At 38.3% G+C, this 20,731-nt stretch overlaps 1 protein-coding gene across 4 annotated transcripts in view; it reads right to left on the bottom strand.

The window, feature by feature from the left end:
* Nucleotides 1–249: 249 nt before the first annotated feature.
* The window catches only part of CUNH4orf33 (chromosome unknown C4orf33 homolog), a 37,151-nt gene continuing 16,669 nt past the window's right edge, over nt 250–20,731 (bottom strand). For 3 of the 4 annotated variants that reach the window (XM_017537649.2, XM_017537650.2, XM_017537648.2), the window contains exon 6: nt 15,401–19,997. In XM_017537649.2, coding sequence (XP_017393138.1) covers nt 19,892–19,997 — 106 coding nt within the window. In that variant the 3' untranslated portion in view covers nt 15,401–19,891. Of the gene's footprint in view, nt 527–15,400; nt 19,998–20,731 lie in introns of those variants that run through there. The other variant, XM_037741734.1, reaches the window with a different exon arrangement.

Here is a 20,731-nt window from a genome sequence, read left to right on the forward strand (position 1 = left end):
AATCTTGTACACCAAATTGTGATAAACTTCTGAACAAACAAACTAATAATATTTGCCAGCAGGAGAGTCCTTATCTATGGAATACTTTTAGCAGGATGTATTTGGTTGGTTTATGAATATTTATGATAAAAAAAACCTGGGTGTGGATTTATGGTTGTGGATCCTTGAAAAATATCACATAAGCAATGTAATTACCTGATTATAAAATGAAGATATTTATTGACTAATGAATAGTCTCTTTGGTGTTATAACTTGTAGATGAAAACACGGATCATGTTGCCTTTGCCCTTATTATAGGGGTTTTTGCCAAAGTCTACCCTTCAACCAGTTCTAATTGGCTATGCTAAATGTGAACGTTTGGAATTGCCCGAATCCTTCTTAGGAGTAAACATTAACCAATACAGAATTCCAGGAAGGCAACAATGGATCACAGATTTAATTAAGAAAATAGTTGAAGCGGGAGTTTTGATTCTCAGTAACCCTCTTTTTAACCATTCTTCTAGCTACTACATAAGGCAGACAGTTCCTGAAAATAAAAAAGTGGACTATCAAGAATCAACTAATATTGTTCCTTTGATTGTTTCAGTTATACCTAAGATAATGAAGACTATATACATAAGAGGCCATCAGGGTCTGTTATGCCATCACATCATGTACCTGATTAATAATGCCTTCTTCTCAATTCTAAGTTCAGAGTCTTGCCAGGCAGTTTGCATTTTCATGAAATGAAAATCAGTGTAAAGTTATTGTATTTCTACAACAATATGTAAATTTCTTGGTATATTAACATAATCTAATGAGTCAGTCTACTGGATTTAGTCAGTCTACTCTTAATAATCATTAAGAGTAAGTTAGTACACTACATTGATGTTATCATGTTAATTGCCTCCTTAGAGGAAGAAGATCAAGAGGAGTTAAGGGATCAAAATCACCTTTATGAAAAATATAGGGTTGTTGATAAAACCAGCTAAAAGTCAAGTTTAGCCCAATGAAAAATCCCTGGAGTAACCAGAGGTATTTCTCAAACTGTGAGAAGTATATTATTGTCTCTCACAGACCCTCCTAACAAGCAGGAAGCTCAGAAATAACAGGGCTATTTGAGTTTTGGCAAAAACTTACTACTCCTAAAAGACTACTGTTAGCTTTTATCACAAATTCATCAAAAATAAGTATTACTTTAAGTGGAGCCCTGAGAAAGAACATTTACAGATGACGGTGTCATAAGCGTTTGAACCAGAGGAACTCCACCTTGAATAGGGACTAGGTAAAATGAAACTGAGACCTACTGGGCTGTGTTCCCAGGAGGTTAAGCATTCTCAGTCATGGATGAGATAGGAGGTCAGCACAAGATATAGGTCATAAAGACCCTACTGATAAAACAGGTTGCAGTGAAGAAGTTGGCCAAAACCAAGATGGTGATGAAAGTGACCTCTGGTCATACTCACTGCTCATTATACCAACATTATAATGCATTAGCATGCTAAAAGACACTCCCACCAGTGCCATGACAGTTTACAAATGCCATGGCAACATCAGACCATATTTAGACCTATATGGTCTAAAAGGGGAGGAACACTCAGTTCTGGGATTTGCCCACCACTTTCCTGGAACACTTATGAATAATCCACTCCTTGTTTAGCATATAATCAAGAAGTAACTGTAAGTATTGTCAGTCAACCAGTCCAAGCTGCTGTTCTGCCTATGGAGTAGCCATACATTATTTCTTTACTTTCTAAATAAACTTGCTTTCGCTTTAAATTCTTTCTTTCACTCAACTTCTTTCTTGCATGAGATTCAAGAACTTTCTCTTGGGGTATGGATTGGGACCCCTTTCTGGTAACAATTGTAGCATAGGAAGCCCCACTAAGATTTCATGATCCAACTGATCATATTATACTAGAATACTTGCCTCTAGAACATATGCAGATTTGAAGCCCGCAGAAGAAATTAAATAGGGCTATTTAGCACAGACCTCTTAGATTTTGAACTTGAAAACTAACTGAGGGAGCTGCTCATTGCAGCCCATTTGATAGGCAATTGCTAGCTTGTTACTGAGAGTTGGTCAAAACTGCCCCCACCACAGAAGGGCATCGAATAATTCTGAGGCTAAATATCAATCATGCCTTAGATGATGTCAGAGACATTGAGTAGGACAGTGGAAGTACATCAAAGCTCACTGACAAAAAGGAACAAGTGCACTAAGAACAAGTGCACTCAGATGGGGAATTCAGAAGGGTGCGGTGCATACAAAAACAAGTTGCCGATAAAACCAATGATAGAGCTCTCCAAGGATCTCCCTTCCCCACATTGCTCTTTGCAAACCCTTTAACAATCTGAATATACAATGGAAATGTTTTATAACTTCATCCCCCTTGCTATATGAGGTCAACCATAAACCTCATTTTAAAACTTCATTTATTGCTCTAGGCCAAAAGAGTGCCCAGTGCAGAAATGAAAGCAAACGAGCTATTAAATACTACTAGGTTCATATGGAAAGACTTAGGAACAAATTTAGAGACTGCTACTGGCCAATGATGGAACAGTTTGATCATCAATAACAAAACTGTGATAGTTAGATACACATCAAGTATTTTTAAATCTGTGAGTTCATAACTATATTTTTTAAATCCCATCGGTCATCTTTAGAGGATGCTGAAAAACCAATTTTTAGTGTGTTGGGTCCCCCACCGAGTTACTACAGGGTATATGCCCACTGCCTGCACCCCAAAGGCCAAGCTGTGAGCCAAGGCCATGGTGCCCAGCCAAGGAGCTGGTGTCCCTGAAAATCCAAACATCCCAGAGAGTATCTGAGAACCTACAAGGGAAAACAGTACCAACATACACACATGCAGCAGGCAAAGGGCCAGAAAACTGGCTTAAAAGCAGCATAGGGATGGAAGGCAATGAGGATCTCTAAAGCTGTCTGTCTAGGAGTACCTCATTGAATTGTTACAATATTTATTAACAAAAGTATTTCTGCTAAGAATATTGGAAGTAGCGAAAAATTTGGAGTGCTGACATTTTACAAGCTCTAATGAATACATAGATCTAGGTAATGCTTATTAGTGACTTCTAACATTACAAAATAAGAGGCAACTAGACCTTATGCCTCTCCTGATAGAAGAATACATCACATCTTGTTAGATATTCTTTCCTCAAATTGAGCCAGAATGTGATCAACTTCTAAAACTTATTCACAGAAAATACAGGAGACAGGTGAATATATGAAAGCATGAGAATACAATTATCAAAATACAGACTGCAGAAAACTGCAGTTTTCTATAATACATGAACAATATCTAGAATGATATCATTGAGTATTTTCTCTTGTGCTGGATTTTATGGTTTATAATTGAGAGAATTGGAACAGCCATAGACATTTTGCATACATGAAGGAAACCTGTGTTTGAAGATAATCTAGAAAACAGCAGAGTACCAGCTGTGAAGAGAGCAGAGGATCCTGACAAGGAGGGTTCTACCAGCACAGCACTCAAGCTCTGCTAAGGGACAGACTGCTTCCTCAAGTAGGTCCCTGACCCCCATGCCTCCTGACTGAGAGACACCTCCCAACAGGGGTCAACAGACACCTCATATAGAAGAGCCCAGCTGGCATCAGGCTGGTGTCCCTGGGGAACAAAGCTTCCAGAGGAAGGAGCAGGCAGCAATCTTTGCTGTTCTGCAGCCTCTAATGGTGATACCCAGGCAAATAGGGTCTGGAAGTGAACCTCCAGCAAACTACAGCAGACCTGCAGCAGAGGGGCCTGACTGTTAGAATAAAAATTAACAAACAGAAAGCAATAACATCAACATCAACTGAAAGAACCCCCACACAGAAATCCCATCCAAAGGTCATCAGCCTCAAAGATCAAAGGTGTTAAATCCATGAAGATCAGGAAAAACCAGTGCAAAAAGGCTGAAAATCCCAAAAACCAGAATGCCTCTTCTCCTCCTAATGATCACAACTCCTCTCTAGCAAGGGCACAAAACTGGACAGAGAATGAATTTGATGAATTGACAGAAGTAGGCTTCAGAAGGTGGGTACTAACAAACTCCTCTGAGCTAGAGGAGCATGTTCTAACTCAATGCAAGGAAGCTAAGAAACTTGACAAAAGGTTACAGGAACTGCTAACTAGAATATCCAGTTTAGAAAATAACATAGGCCGGGTGTGGTGGCTCACACCTGTAATCCCAGCACTTTGGGGAGCAAAGGAGGGTGGATCACCTGAGGTCAGGAGTTCGAGACCAGCCTGCCCAACCCAACATGGCAAAACCCCGTCTCTACTAAAACTACAAAAAATTAAACAGGTGTGGTGGCAGGCATCTGTAATCTCAGTTACTTGGGAGGCTGAAACAGGAGAATCGCTTGAATCCTGGAGGCGGAGGTTGCAGTGAGCTGAGATCATGCCACTGCGCTCCAGCCTGGGAGACAAAAGTGAAACTCCATCTCAAAAAAACAAAAAGAAAAGAACATAAATGACTTGATAGAGCTACAGAACACAGCACAAGAACTTCATGAAGCATACAAAAGTGTCAATAGCCAAATTGATAAAACAGAAGAAAGGATTTCAGAGATTCAAGATCAACTTACTGAAACAAAGTGTGAATACAAGGTTAGAGAAAAAAGATTGAAAAGGAACAAACAAAGGCTCCAAGAAATATGGGACTGTGTGAAAATTCCAAACCTGTGATTGATTGGGGTCCCTGAAAGTGATGGGGAGAATGGAACCAAGTTTGAAAACACACTTCAGATAGTATCCAGAACTTCCACAACCTAGTAAGACAGACCAAAATTCAAATTCAGTGAATACGGAGAACACTACCAAGATACTCCTGGAGAAGAGTAACTCCAAGGCACATAATCATCAGATTCACCAAGGTTGAAATGAAGAAAAAAATGTTAAGGGCAGCTAAAAAAATGTTAAGGGTTACCTACAAAAAGAAACCCACTAGACTAACAGTGGATCTCTCTGTAGAAACCCTAAAAGCCACAAGGGAGTCGGGGCCAATTTTCAACATTCTTAAAGAAAAGAATTTTCAACCCAGAATTTCATATCCAGCCAAACTAAGTTTCATAAGTGAGGAGTAGTAAAATCCTTTACAGACAAGCAAATGCTGAGGGATTTTGTCACCACCTGCCTGCCTTGCAAGAGCTCCTGAAGAAAGCACTAAATATGGAAAGGAAAAACTGTTACTGCAAAGGCACGCTAATATATAAAGATCAATGACACTATGAAGAAATTGCAGCAACTGAAGTGCAAAATAACCAGCTAGCATCATGATGACAGGATCAAATTCACACATAATAAAATTAACCTTAAATGTCAAAGGGCTAAATGCCCCAATTAAAAGACACAGACTGGCAAACTGGGTAGAGTCGAGACCCATCGGTGTGCTGTATTCAGGAGACCCACCTCACAAGCAAAGACACATATAGGCTCAAAATAAAGAAATGGAGAAATATTTACCAAGCAAATGGAAAGTAAAAAGTGCAAGGGGTTGCAATCCTAGTCTCTGATAAAACAGACTTTAAACCAACAAAGACTAAAAAAGACAAAGAAGGGTATTAAACAATGGTAAAGGGATCAATGCAATGAGAACAGCTAAATATCCTAAATATATATGCACCCAATACAAGAGCACCCAGATTCATAATGCAAGTTCTTAGAGGCCTACAAAGAGACTTAGACTCCCACGCAATAATAGTGGGAGACTTTAACACCCCACTGTCAATATTAGATAGATCAATGAGACAGAAAATTAACAAGAATATAAAGGACTTAAACTCAGCTCTAAACCAGGTAGACCTAATACATATGTACAGTACTCTCTATCCCACATAAACAAAATGTACATTCTTCTCAGCACCATATAGCACTTATACTAAAATTGACTGCATAATTGGAAGTAAAACACTCCTCACAAATGGAAAGGAATGGAAATCATAATTAACAGTCTCTCAGACCATAATGCATTCAAATTAGAACTCAGGATTAAGAAATTCACTCAAAACTGCACAACTACATGGAAACTGAACAACCTGCTCCTGAATGACAACTGGGTAAATAATGGAATTAAGGCAGAAATAAAGTTCTTTGAAACCAATGAGAACAAAAAGATAACATACCAGAATCTCTGGGACACAGCTAAAGCAGTGTGTAGAGGGAATTTTATAGTACTAAATGCCCACATCAGAAAGCAGGAAAGATCTAAAGTTGACACCCTAACATAACAATTAAAAGAACTAGAGAAGCAAGAGCAAACAAACTCAAAATCTAGCAGAAGACAAGAAATAACTAAGAACAGAGCAGAGCTGAAGGAGATAGACAAATGAAAAACCCTTCAAAAAATCAATGAATCTAGGAGCTGGATTTTTGAAAAAATTAACAAAATAGATAGACCACTAGCCAGACTAATAAAGAAGAAAAGAGAAGAATCAAATAGACACAATAAAAATGACAAAGGGGGTATCACCACTGATCCCAAAGAAATAGGAACTACCATCACAGAATACTATAAACACCTCTACGGAACGAAACTAGAAAATCTAGAAAAAATGAACACATACATTCTCCCAAGACTAAACGAGGAAAAAGTCGAATTCCTGAATAGACAAATAACAAGTTCTGAAATTAAGGAGTAATTAATAGCCTCCCAACCAAAAAAAAAAAAAAAAAAAAGCCCAAGACCAGATGGATTCACAGCCTAATTCTACCAGAGGTACAAAGAGGAGCTGGTACCACTCCTTCTGAAATTATTCCAAACAATAGAAGAAAAGGGACCCCTCCCTAACTCATTTTATAAGGCCAGCATCATCCTGACTCCAAAATATGGCAGAGACACAACTAAAAAAAAAATTCAGGCCAATATCGCTGATGAACATTGATGCAAAAATTCTCAATAAAATACTGGCAAACTGAATCCAGAAGCATATCAAAAAGCTTATCCACCATGACCAAGTCAGCTTCATCTCTAAAATGCAAGACTGGTTCAACATACACAAATCAATAAATGTAATCCATCACATAAACAGAACCAATGACAAAAACCACATGATTATCTCAATAGACGCAGAAAAGGCCTTTGATAAAATTCAACACCCCATCATGCTAAAAACTCTCAATAAACTCAGTATTGATATATCTTAAAATAATAAGAGCTGTTTATGACAGACCCACAGCCAATATCATACTGAATGGGCAAAAGCTGGAAGCATTCCCTTTGAAAACCAGCAAAAGACAATAATGCCCTCTCTCACCACTCCTATTCAACATAGAATTGGAAGTTCTGGCCAGAGCAATCAGGCAAGAGAAAGAAATAAAGGGTATTCAAATAGGAAGAGAGGAATCAAATTGTCTCTGTTTGCAGATGATGTAATTGTATATTTAGAAGATGCCATCATTTTAGCCCAAAAACTTCTTAAGCTGATAAACAACTTCGGTAAAGTCTCAGGATACAATATCAATGTTCAAAAATCACAGGTGTTCCTATACACCAAAAGTAGACAAAAAGAGAGCCAAATCATGAGTGAACTCACATTCACAATTGCTGCTAAAAGAATAAAATACTTAGAAATACAACTTACAAGGGATATAAAGAACCTCTTCAAGGAGAACTACAAACCACTGTTCAAGAAAATAAGAGAGAATACAAACAAATGGAAAAACATTCCATGCTCATGGATAGGAAGAATCAATATTATGAAAATGACCATACTGCCCAAAGTAATTTATAGATTCAATGCTAATCTTGTCAAGATACCACTGACTTTCTTCACAGAACTAGACAATACTACTTTAAATTTCATATGGATCCAAAAAAGAGCCTGTATAACCAAGACAATCCTAAGCAAAAAGAGCAAAGCTGGAGGCATTAAATTATACCTGAATTCAAACTATACTATAAGGCTACAGTAACCAAAACGGCATAATACTGGTTCTAAAACAGATATATAGACCAATAGAACAGAACTGAGGCATCAGAAATAACACAACACATCTACAACCATCTGATCTTTGACAAACCCGACAAAAACAAGCAATAGGAGAAAGGATTTTCTATTTAATAAATGGTGCCGGAAAAACTGGCTAGCCATATGTAGAAAACTGAAACTGGACCCCTTCCTTACACCTTATACAAAAATTAGCTCGAGATGGATTAAAGACTTAAACATAAGACCTAAAACCATGAAAACCCTAGACGAAAACCTAGGCAATAACATTTAGGACATAGGCATGGGCAAAGACTTCATGACTAAAACACCAAAAGCAATGGCAACAAAAGCCAAAACTGACAAATGGGATCTAATTAAACTAAAGAGTTTCTGCTCAGCAAAAGAAACTATAGTCAGAGTGAACAGGCAACCTACAGAATGGGAGAAAATTTTTGCAATCTATCCATCTGACAAAGGGCTAATATCCAGAATCTACAAGGAACTTAAACAAATTTATGAGAAAAAAACCAACCCCATCAAAAGTGGGCAAACGATATGAATAGACACTTCTCAAAAGAAGACATTTATGTGGCCAAGAAACATGAAAAAAAGCTCATCATCACTGGTCATTAGAGAAATGCAAATCAAAACCACAATAAGATAGCATCTCATGCCAGTTAGAATGGCAATCATTAAAAAATCTGGTAACAACAGATGCTGCTGAGCATGTGGAGAAATATAAACACTTTCACACTGTTGGTGGGAGTGTAAATTAGTTCAATCATTGTGAAAGACAGTGTGGTGATTTCTCAATTATCCAGGACCAGAAATACCATTTGACCCAGCAATCCCATTCCTGGGAATATATCCAAAGAATTATAAATCACTCTGCTACAAAGACACATGCACACGCATGTTTATTGCAGTACCATTTACAATAACAAAGATTTGGAACCAACCCAAATGCCCAGCAATTATAGACTGGATAAAGAAAATGTGGCACCGATACACCATGGAATACTATGCAGCCATAAAAAAGGATGAGTTGATGTCCTTTGCAGGGACGTGGATGAAGCTGGAAACCATCATCCTCAGCAAACTAACACAAGAACAGAAAACCAAACACTGCATGTTCTCACTCATAAGTGGGAGCTGAACAATGAGAACACATGTTCTCATCACACTGTGGAGAATATCACACACTGGGGCCTGTCAGGGGGTGAGGGGGAAGGGGAGAAAGAGCATTAGGACAAATACCTAAGGCATGTGGAGTGTAAAACCTACAGTTGATAGGTGCAGCAAACCACCATGGCATATGTATACCTATGAAACAAAGCTGCACTTTCAGCACATGTATCCCAGAACTTAAAGTAAAATTTTAAAAAATAAATAAAACAGCAGAGCAAGAAAATCGTATATAGATAGAGCCAGAGACACCATGAGGCTGCCATTCTCTAGATGAAACACTGTCACGTGTCATCATACTTGTAACCCAAAGTATCCTAACTTACAGACTAGGGAAAGAGCTACATACTGTGAAAACATCCACTTCCAATAAATAAATTTAAAATCGTAGTAACTCTATATGCAAGTCATCTATCTCTATTTTTCCCTCTATCTATCTGTCTATCTATCTGTCTATCTATCTATCTATCTATCTCTCAATCTCTCTACTTACCTACCTGTATTATCTGTTTTATTCTCAATTTATAAATCAAACTAAATTGAAGATTGTACCCTTCTTCATTTTTAAGATACATCAGAGATGCATTTGGGTGTGAGCTATCCTTCCAAATCTTCTCTAGTCACTAATTATTGAGATTCTTTTAAATATAAACTAGTTACTCAAGAGATTATACTGTGAACACCCAAAATGTTAAAAGCTTGTTTTGTATAACAGCTTAAATTAATGTATTTTGAACTTTTGTGATTAGATAAAAAATAATAATACATTTCTTAAAACAATATATACACTTAATACTTGTGATGCTTTCTGATATTTTCAATCTATTTACTTAACTATTAGATACAATCTACTAAAAGATTCTATAATCTACTCACTAATAGTTTTGTAACTTGCATTTTAAAAAGTCACTGATATAAATCACTCTATTATTAAGCCTGGTGCGGTGGCTTATGCCTGTAATCCCAGCACTTTGGGAGGCAGAGGCGGGTGGATCACGAGGACAAGAAATCGAGACCATCCTGGTCAACATGGTGAAACCCCGTCTCTACTAAAAATATAAAAATTAACTGGCCGCGGTCTGGTCCCTGGGGATCCTGCTGTATGATATGGTGTGTGGAGATATTCCTTTTGAGCATGACGAAGAGATCATCAAGGGCCAAGTTTTCTTCAGGCAGAGGGTCTCTTCAGAGTGTCAGCATCTCATTAGATGGTGCTTGGCCCTGAGACCATCAGATAGGCCAACTTTCGAAGAAATCCAGAACCGTCCAAGGATGCAAGATGTTCTCCTGCCCCAGGAAACTGCTGAGATCCACCTCCACAGCCTGTCACCGGGTCCCAGCAAATAGCAGCCTTTCTGGCAGGTCCTCCCCTCCCTGTCAGATGCCCAAGGGAGGGGAAGCTTCTGTCTCCAGCTTTCCGAGTACCAGTGACACTTTTCACCAAGCAGGACAGTGCTTGATACAGGAACAACATTTACAGCTCATTCCAGATCCCAAGCCCCTGGAGGCTGCCTCCCAACAGTGGGTAAAGGAGACTCTCCAGGGGTCCTAGGCCTCAACTCCTCCTGTAGATACTCTCCTTCTCATAGGTGTCCAGCATTGCTGGACTCCGAAATATCCTGGGGGTGGGGGGTGTGGGGAGGTCAGAACCCTGCCATGGAACTGTTTCCTTCATTACAAGTTCTGCTGAATGCCACAATGGGTCAGGTAGGGGGGAAGCAGGTTGGGATGGGATAGGACTAGCACCATTTTAAGTCCCTGTCACCTCTTCCAACTCTTCGGAGTGCCTTCTGTGGGGACTCCGGCTGTGCTGGGAGAAATACTTGAACTTGCCTCTTTTACCTGCTGGTTCTCCAAAAATCTGCCTGGGTTTGGTTCCCTCTTTTTCTCTCCCATCCTCCCTCACCTCCTTCATATGAAAGGTGCCATGGAAAAGGCCACAGGGCCAAATGCTGAGCCACCTGCCCTTTCTTCTGCCTCCTTTAGTAAAACTCCGAGTGAACCAAAAGGTCTTCCTTTTTGGTTTTTACTTACTATTTCAAAGCCAAGACCTCACACACACAAGCAATGCACAAACAATGCAAATCAACAGAAAAGCTGTAAATGTGTGTACAGTTGGCATGGTAGTATACAAAGATTGTAGTTGCTCTAAGTTTTTACAAATTCTGCATTTAAGTTATTTTTTTTGTTTTGTTTTTAAAGATGCGCATTCTAACCTGGAGGTCAATGTTATGTATGTATTTATTTATTTATTTATTTATTTATTTATTTATTTGGTTCCCTTCCTGTTCCAAGCTTCCACAGCTGCTGCCCTAGTTTTCTTTCCTCCCTTCCTCCTCTGACTTGGGGACCTTCTGGGGGAGGGCTGCAACGCTTGCTCTGTTCATGGGGTGACGGGACTCAGGCGGGACAGTGCTGCAGCTCCCTGACTTCTGTGGGGCCCCTCGCCTACTTACGCAGGTGGGTCCAGGCTCCATGGGTGGTGGGGAGGGGCATTGCTGACTGTATATAGGATAAATATGAAAAGCAGTTCTGGATGGTGTGCCTTCCAGATCTTCTCTGGGGCTGTGTTGTGAGCAGCATGTAGCCTGCTGATTTTATCTGAGTGAAATACTGTACAGGGGAATAAAAGAGATCTTATTTTTTTTTTTATACTTGGCATTTTTTGAATCAAAACCTTTTGTCTTAAAAAAAAAAAAATTAACTGGGCATGGTGGTGCGTGCCTGTAATCCCAGCTACTCAGGAGCCTGAGGCAGGAGAATTGCCTGAACCCAGGAGGCGGAGGTTGCGGTGAGCTGAGATCACACCATTGCACTCCAGCCTGGATAACAAGAGCGAAACTCCGTCTCAAAAAAAAAAAAAAAAAAACTCTATTTAATTTTTGAAAGATATTAAAAAAAAAAACATGACTTGTCACTGTTGCAAAGAATATAATATAGTGAAAAGAAAACAGATTCATTTACAATCTTTAGGTTTTCTGCACAGGTGGACTATGAGATGACCATTCAGAATAAATTTTTACTAAATCCGCCATATTTCTCCTATATAAAGATAAAAGGTTATTATAGTTATTGCAAGTTAGTCAAGAGTATGAAGTTTTGATTGCCAAAGTTCCCATGTTTTCTGAAGCTTGTATTTTGATCTTTGTAAAAACAAGCTAGTGAAAGCATTTAGCATAGATGAAGACTGGGATTTCTTTCTTTCTAATATTCCGTAACACTGTGATACATTCCCTAAGCATAATAAATGCTAAGAGAGTTGCATTTAGATTAGCTCCTAGTCCACCTCCAATATAAACCTGCCACAATAATAATTTTCATGTGTTACACTGCTGCAACGAATAATACTTTAGAAGGGCTTAGAAAAAAAAGTGTCTCCCTTAGTGAGTGGCTTATCAATACGGAGTGGCTCGAATACTCATCTTCCTTATTATGTACTACCACATAAAAGTGAAGGGCTTATGAACCTCTTTTCTCTTCTATGCTGTTTTTATTTATAGAACCAGGGAGGAAGAGTTCTTGGTTTAATACTATTATTTTATTAAATAGGTTTTTCTCACCTTTTCCATTCTCTTCTCCGTCTGAAATGTCCGTAATATGAATATTTATTCACCTAATGTGGTATTCTATACATCTGTAGCCTTTCTTCATCCTTTCAAATGTATTTTTCTTTTCTTTTTCCTTTCATTTATTTATTTATTTATTTTTGGTGTGCCTGTGTTATTTCAAAAAATCTGTCTTCAAGTTCAGAAATTATTTCTTCTGCTTGTTCTAGTCTGCTGGTGAAGCTCTTGATTGTATTTCTTTTTTATTGCATTAATTGAATTATTCAGCTCTAGGATTTCTGTATGGTTATTTTTAATGATATCTCTTTGTTGAATTTCTAATTCAAACTATAAATTGTTTTCCTGATTTTCTTGAATTATCTCTCTGTATTCTCGTGTATCTTTTTGAGTTTACCTAAGATTATTATTTTGAATTCTTTTCTGGCATTTCATATATTTTCTTATGATTGGGGTCTATTCCTGGGTAATTATTGTTTTCCTTTGGAGGTGACATATTTCCTTGCTTTTTCGTATTGATATGTCCCAATGTTGATTTCTACACATCTGGTAGAAACGTCACCTCTTCCAATTTTATGGGGTAGGTTTCATAGAAAAAGAGCAATTTGTATTAATGGGTCTTAGAGTGTCAGTTGGTTGGGAAGTGTTGATCTTCATTTTAGGTGGATGCAGTAGTGTAGCTCCATGTAGCTTCTTCAACTGAAATCCACACTAGTGGTGTTTGCAAGTTTCTCAGTGGCCTAAGCTGAGAGAATTTGTGGTGACAGTGGTGTGCCTTTGCTGAGATTGGCCTCACCACCCCATTTCTCTGGTTGGGGGTATGTGCATGCACGCAGTGGGTCAGCCACCTTGGGGTCTGTCTAGCTGTGGTTGCAGCCATAGGGCTGTTACACTGTCCAGGACCAGAGACAAGTGGTGGCTGCTTGGTTGGCTCAGGGGCATGTCTACTGGGGACAGCCCATGGAGCTGTTTCTCAGTGTGCCCACCTATTTCTCAGGTCCTTATTGGGAGCACAGGGCCACTGGGAAGGCCCAGGGACGAGTTTGTGGTGGGGTTAGGAGGGGATGTAAGGGTGCAGGGCTGTTTCTCAGGTTCTGAGTGTGGGCACATTGCCAACTCCGTTGGGTATATCAGCTGCTCAGATGCTCAGAGGCCTCTCTGACTTGCAGGAGGCCACGCAGCAGTTTGGCTGGCTCAAGGGCAGGTTCTTCCTGGGCAGGACTGGAAGACTGCTGTTCCTCCTGCCATAAGTGCAGGCGGGGGTTTGTTTCTCTGCCATGAAAGACCAGAGTCACAGCCAATTCTGGGCCCAGACTCCCCACATCTGGGTTGTGGTGATCAATAACCCATGTAGGTTTGGCATAATGAAGATGGAGCCCCAGTGCTGGAGAAGCACAGAGGCTACTGACCTTAGAGCAAGACATACTTGAGAGGTGGCTCAGGTCTCAAGACGGCAGCATGCTGCAGCACCTTGGTTCACAGTGGGTGAATGGGGGTGGGGAGTACACATCTTGTACTCCTAGTCCAGGCAACACAGCAGCATGAATTCTCTGCAGCTCTCCAAGATGGACTCAGAGCTTAAAGGAACTATGGGATTCTTCTGTTGTGAGGACTATAGGTGTTTGCAGTGGCAATGGAGCTGGAGCACAGTGAGGATCTCCTGCTTAACATTTTCCCACATGTGAAGTCTCTCCTGACTTCAGGTGTATCTGATCCAGGCAGAGTAGATGAAGCGGCAGACAACAGATACCTCCATATTACCTTCCTAGACTTCCAATCACCACTCATCCATCACACTCCAGCACTCTTCCTTCAACACTGCAGTCAAAGTCTTAGCTGTTTATTCTGGTAGAAGTGAATGCCAGGTGCCTCTGGTCAGCCATCTTGCTGACACCACTCTCAACAGCTTTATTTTGTAGATGAGTAGTGAAGACTAAAAAAGGCAACAGCATAGTTAGATAAGCGCCTTCTCTTGATGAATCAAACTCCCGGATTCAAATCTGCTACTTCTTAACTATGATCTTGGGCAAGATACTTAACTCTGTAGGTCTTCATTAACTTTAAAAATAAGCATTCCAAGAGTATCTGACTTTCTTTGAGGTTGCTGTCAAAAATGAGGGTACAGTTCTTAATATAGTTTCTGAAAAAATAGTAAGTGTTCAATAAGTATTAGATATTTCAATGAGGTGACTTGCACAAGGTCAGGCAGCTGGCCAAAAAGGGATGGCCAGACTATTGTGGGAGTATAAGACATTGGTTGTTTTTGCTGTGTATACCAAAGTATACTAAATATATTTAGTGATATTAATAATATCACTAAGTAATATTATCTCTTTGCCATTTTTTGAAAAACTAATTCAAAAACATACACTTGTATTTAGCATAATTTTTATTCCTCTGAATGCTCAGACTTCAATTTACAGTTTGGTTTTCTATTTGAGGAAAGCTATCTCTTCGAAAGGTATACTCTAGGTGCTGCAGTGCTTTAGGGCATTATTACAAACATAGGTTTTCAGTGTACTATTGAGTCAGAAATGTGTTTAATGGAAACTACAGGTGATAGGCTGCCAAAAGAAAGTGAATTTTTACTAAACCTTGCATTCTCTGCGAATTTTTCAAGAGTGTAAAGTAAAACATTTACGCAACACCCAAAGCTCTCTCAAGGGCCAGTGATGTAGCTACATATTTTCATTGTAATTCAAACAAGTAGTAAAGTGAAATGTCATTTGACAACATATTCTATTTCTTCTTTATATTACATATTCAATTTATAAATATCAGACAAAAATGGATCCCATTATATGGAAAATAAATTTTAATGACTAGTTATTTATTATGAAATAACAAAATGAAATATGCAGACACCCCTCACTTTTCATAGATTCATGAGGCTTCCTATATTACTCATCTGTCATCTTAGCTTCAGGGGTAACTCTTTTTACTATTCCTTGCATGAAAAATGATAGTTGGTAAAATAAATAAATAAATAAATGTTTACAATAGTCAGTTTTATAAATTTTGCTCTTTCAGAGCAGAATTCAAATAAGAAATTATCAGAAAATGAGTAGAGCCAGGAATACTGATTTAACAAAAAATATGCTACACACACACACACAGACACACACACACACACGCACACACACACACACACACACACAGAGTACATTTTATGCTATACATCTATTTAGTTAGAAGATTTGTTATGCACGTATTCCTCTTGGACTTAAGTGCCTTAGGCTGGATACCCTTACCCCTCACAAAAACAGGGTCTTTAAAAAGGGTTGTGTGCAGTTCATTCATTTTGGAATGTGATTCTAATGAATGGGATTGGGAACTTTGGAAAAATTAAATAAGGTAAGGCAATCTAAGATTGTATTTTTAAGCCAGTCAGTACTGTAGGTAACTGAAGACTCTAGTGGAGTCCTACTGGAGACCACTAAGGAATTATATGGAATGCACTTCAGAATTGTCTGCCCAAAGGACAGAAGAGGGGAGTATTTACTCACTGAATCTTGTCCCTATTGTCAATTCCCTCAAACTTCCAGGTTTACATACATGTCAAAGTAGATCAGCAAATTTCCACAGGTGTTCCACATAACTGAGGTGTCAGAAAAGCACTAATACAGAAATCTAGAGATGCATGGGACAACAGCAGTAAAGTGCTGTCAAAGAGTAAAATGGGTGAATTGAAAAATGGCCTATGAGGTTGTGAGGTGGGACACAAAAGATATTAAATACAGCCCACTCCTTGCAGCACTCAGAACCACTCAGTTTCCACGTTGAGTCCAATCTGTCACAGAGTCTTCAAGGGAGTGGGTAGCCATTACACAAATACTAAATGCAAAAGATTTAGTGGAACATGTTTTGGTGGCTGCTGTGATCGATTTCAAGTCTATAATTAATAGTTATCATCTCTCTCTTCCACCACAAATTCTGTATTTCTCTCACATTTGGCCAAGCTCTTCAGTAGATTCAAGTGGCTGGAGTGGTGGAGTGACCTAGACCTTCATTCTCAAAGGATCAGAGTCCTTAGCTGCTTTACCTTGTCAGGCTGTGGTTGCTTCAGTTGCCCATTTAAGGTTATCACTTGACATTGAAACACCGAAGGATGCCTCAATGAAACCCCTAGCAAGGACATACTCTATCCTGCCTCCATTAATAGTTATAACTCTAGCTCTGCATGGTAGCCAGGATCAATATCTCTTCCAATATCATGCTTCTGTTTGCCTGCTTAACAGTTGACATGAAGAATCATTATGACTAGATGGTTTTCATAGCTTCAGGTACCTCAGCTGCACCTCAAGCCAGTCTACCATTCCATAAAAGTTTTAGTAACTGTGAAGTTACTTATACCAGAGGCATTACCACTAACAATGGGGTCCTTGTCACCAAGTGCCCTATGATACAATTCTAGATTCCCGTTCTGATGAGATGCTTTCTAGGGCTACATTAGGTAATCACTGACTTAGCCTGGGTTCCCCTAAAGCAAACATGGGACAATCACTTCCACAGACATTGACTGTAGTTAAATAATTCCAGGGAAGAGAGGGGTACTAGGAAGAGCAAAACAGAAAATGATGGAAATGAAGGAAAGATCAGGCAAAAGGGTATTACCAGTTGGCCACTGTTGTGGATAACCAGGTGGGATTCTTTTAAGAGAACTTCTTTGGAGCTGTGTAGAAGGTACCATAGAACTGTTAAACTGAGGGTTGTAACAGAGAAGTATTTCTCCATCAATTCTCACCCTCCTTGGTCAAGAGGTGCCCCATGGGGTGTTTTAGTCCCTTCACATATCCAGGGTAGTTCATGTGTAAGAATGGCTAAATGGGTTCCTGCTAGTGTTCCACACAGCAGAGAAGGCAGAGAAACTCTAGGGGCAGGAAGCAAGACATACATAGTGCAGCTGAGGCAACTGGAGAGTCAGTTCACTATGCAACTGATTGCTGGAGTAGAAAGTTAGGCTGAGAGGATGGGAGGTGGGTCAGAAGAGCTATGTAGGACACAGTGAAATAAATGCTCTAATCAAGCAATGTGTAAAATACCATGGGAACTTACATGGAAAAGAAGAGGCAATCCTTGGGCTTTGAGGCATGAGAAAAGGGCTGAGGACTTACTGTAATTGCTTCATCCACTTGCTACCCTTTCTTTTTCAATATCAAATTAATTATGCTCATTATCTTCTTCCCAAAGCCTAACATTTTAAAAAGGAGCAAAAGGAGGACAAGAATGAGGGGAAATTAAATATTTTCTTCTGTGGCAAAAACTTTTTTAACGTTTATAAAAACTAGTTTGGAGCTAGAAATAAAAAGCATATTTCCCTTCAGACTGTGCCTTACACTTTCCTGGAGCTGGGAAAAAGCATGAGAAAGCACCTGAATAAATATGCACACTGTCTAATCATTTAGGTGGTGAGAAGACAGAATCTGCTTGACACTGCAGTGAACAATTCAAACCACAGCAAAGAAATGCATTTATGCATATTTTAAACAAAAGGATGATTATTCTTTCATGGTCCTAAAGTTGAAAAACAAATTTGAAATGGCTATTAAAAACACCCACTCTCAAATACAAGTTTCTATAGGATATATTACTTGTACCTGACTAATGGACAAGCTTTCCAAAATTCTGTAGTTGATATGCATGTTCCTTTCAAAACAAAATGTTTATATAATGTATTTTTGCTTGCTTGGTATTAGAAGAAAAATTTCTTATCTAGATGAAAGAAAGTTAAGAGATGTTTAAAAAACATCTAAGCAAATTTTAAAAAGATACAAGTTAGGTTTGAGAAAGCTCACAAGCTACAACATTCAAATTCAGTATTTTATATTGTTGTGATTGTATCTATATTTGTACTTCACTTTTATCCATATTATAAATAGTTATGATTTACATCTGAAACTATGATTCATAGTGTTTGATTCACTTCTAAAATCAAGAAACTCTTATTTTTATTTTGACACTTCTATATGCATTTATAAAATTATACATGTAATTTATAAATAAATCATCCTAGGTTATTTAAAATATGTCTTTCCTATCCCAAACAGGCAGATCGTTTCTATATCAAATTAATTAGTTGCTACTGTCAGTTTTAAAAATAATTTCTCAATTTATCTAAAATGCCTAACACTGCCACCATGATGTGAAGTCAGTAAGATACTTATAATACCTTTTGTAAAAGTCGGCATTTATCTTACACTAGTTCTCTTTTCAAATAGAGAACATATGTAAGAAATGAGTAAGTCAATAGGCCATATTTAACCAGCACTAGTGATTGTCAATGGAAAAATACAAATGCAATGTAAACTTGAATTTATTTTACAGTTTATTTTAATTTACAGTTTATTTAATTTACAGTTTATAAGAGTATTATATTAAGGAATTAATTTATATGCAGTAAAATCACAAATCTAAACATACAGCATGAGGAATGTTGATGAATGTATACAGCTACGTAACCATCATCCAGATCAAAATACAAAACATTTCAATCACCCCAGGAAATTTCCTCAGGCCCCTTTTCCATGTAATTTGAATTCCTTGCCCTTACCTAGAGCAGCCACTGTTCTGGTGTTTATCATCAAATGCGTTTTGCCTGGTAGTGGCTTTAATATAAAAGTAATTGGACAATATGTTATGTCTGGCTTATTTTGCTCAATTTAATGTTTCTGAGATTCACACAGGTTGTTACATGTATCAGTAGTCCTTTTTTTAATGACCAGTATTCCACTGACTATATTGCAGTTTACCCATTTTCCTGTGGATAGATATTTGACTGTTTACAGTTTTGTGTTATTGTGAATAAAGCTCCTATGAGCATTCATTTTTTGGGGTATATATCTAGGAATGAAATGGCCAAAGCACAGGGTAGTGCAGAACGGTTCTCTAGGTGGCCCTGGACAAACTCAATTGTCCACCCTTTCTCACTTGTAGTTCTCAAGAATAACTGTACTGTGTGCTGGGAATGTAACATCCTGGACTGAGGGACTCTGAGAAACATTGTGACTTTACAGATCAAATCATCTATAAAGAATCATCCATTTTCATGTTAATCATATACAATTTGCAACAGATACTATATTTTCAGTGACTTCTATGAAAATAATTATTGTTAAAATGTATGCATGATGTCTTAAAAAAGATTGATACTTTTTTTTTGTTTATCTTAAAAGGTATAGAGAAAAAGTGATTGGTATGGTTATCTATTACACTCCTATATATCACATTTCTCTATTAGCCATAGGTCTGATTCTGGTTGTTTCCATTCTTCTCCAAGCAGTGTGTTAAAATTGAAAGGCTTGAAGTATTCTAGGCGATGGCTAAAAGCAAAGAAAAAGAAAATGGGAATTCAAATGAATTATGCATTTGTGAAATAGATGTCCCAAAGGGCTATTTATTTTGTCACATCTGTGATAGGACAACATTCTATTTTAAGCAATACTAAAGGTAAGATATATTTTATATGTACAGTTTTCTCACTCTAGCTATCACTCAGCTCTGAAAACATTCACCTGTGTCTTAAAGCACTTTTTTCAATTTTGCAAATAGCTCCCTCACAGCTGAAGGGAGAAATCAACTCTCAAAACATGACTCATTCCATTCAGTTTTAAACAAATCATATTATGCTCCTGCATATGTTTTTATATCCAAACTTTGGTATAATTTATATCAGTCATATAAGCAATTGTTTTAAAAAGTTTCAGTTCCACAGATAAGAAGACAGACTTCTTAATTCCCTTCTCTGCCAAAGCAAGAGAGGTTAATGTAAAAGAGTGCTAATCCCAGTTCTTTTCTTTCCAGGAAAACCCTTTAACTATATCAAGAAGCTTTCTCTTGTGGCTTAATGAGGAAAGTCTTAGGTAACGTGCTTCAGTGGAGCCTTACTCTGTAGGAAGTCACTCTGCCTTAGCTCTGTCCTGGCCAGTGTATAATCATACTTCCACCTAAGATAAGCTTCCAATAACGTATGAATGAGGAGGCTGAATATAGGAAGGTATTAGCTGATGAACAGCCAGATATGAGGACGTTGAGTCAGTTGCAACTACATTTTTGT

Source organism: Cebus imitator, unplaced genomic scaffold (genome assembly GCF_001604975.1).
Source record: "Cebus imitator isolate Cc_AM_T3 unplaced genomic scaffold, Cebus_imitator-1.0 Scaffold105, whole genome shotgun sequence".
Classification (NCBI taxonomy): Eukaryota; Metazoa; Chordata; class Mammalia; order Primates; family Cebidae; genus Cebus; species Cebus imitator.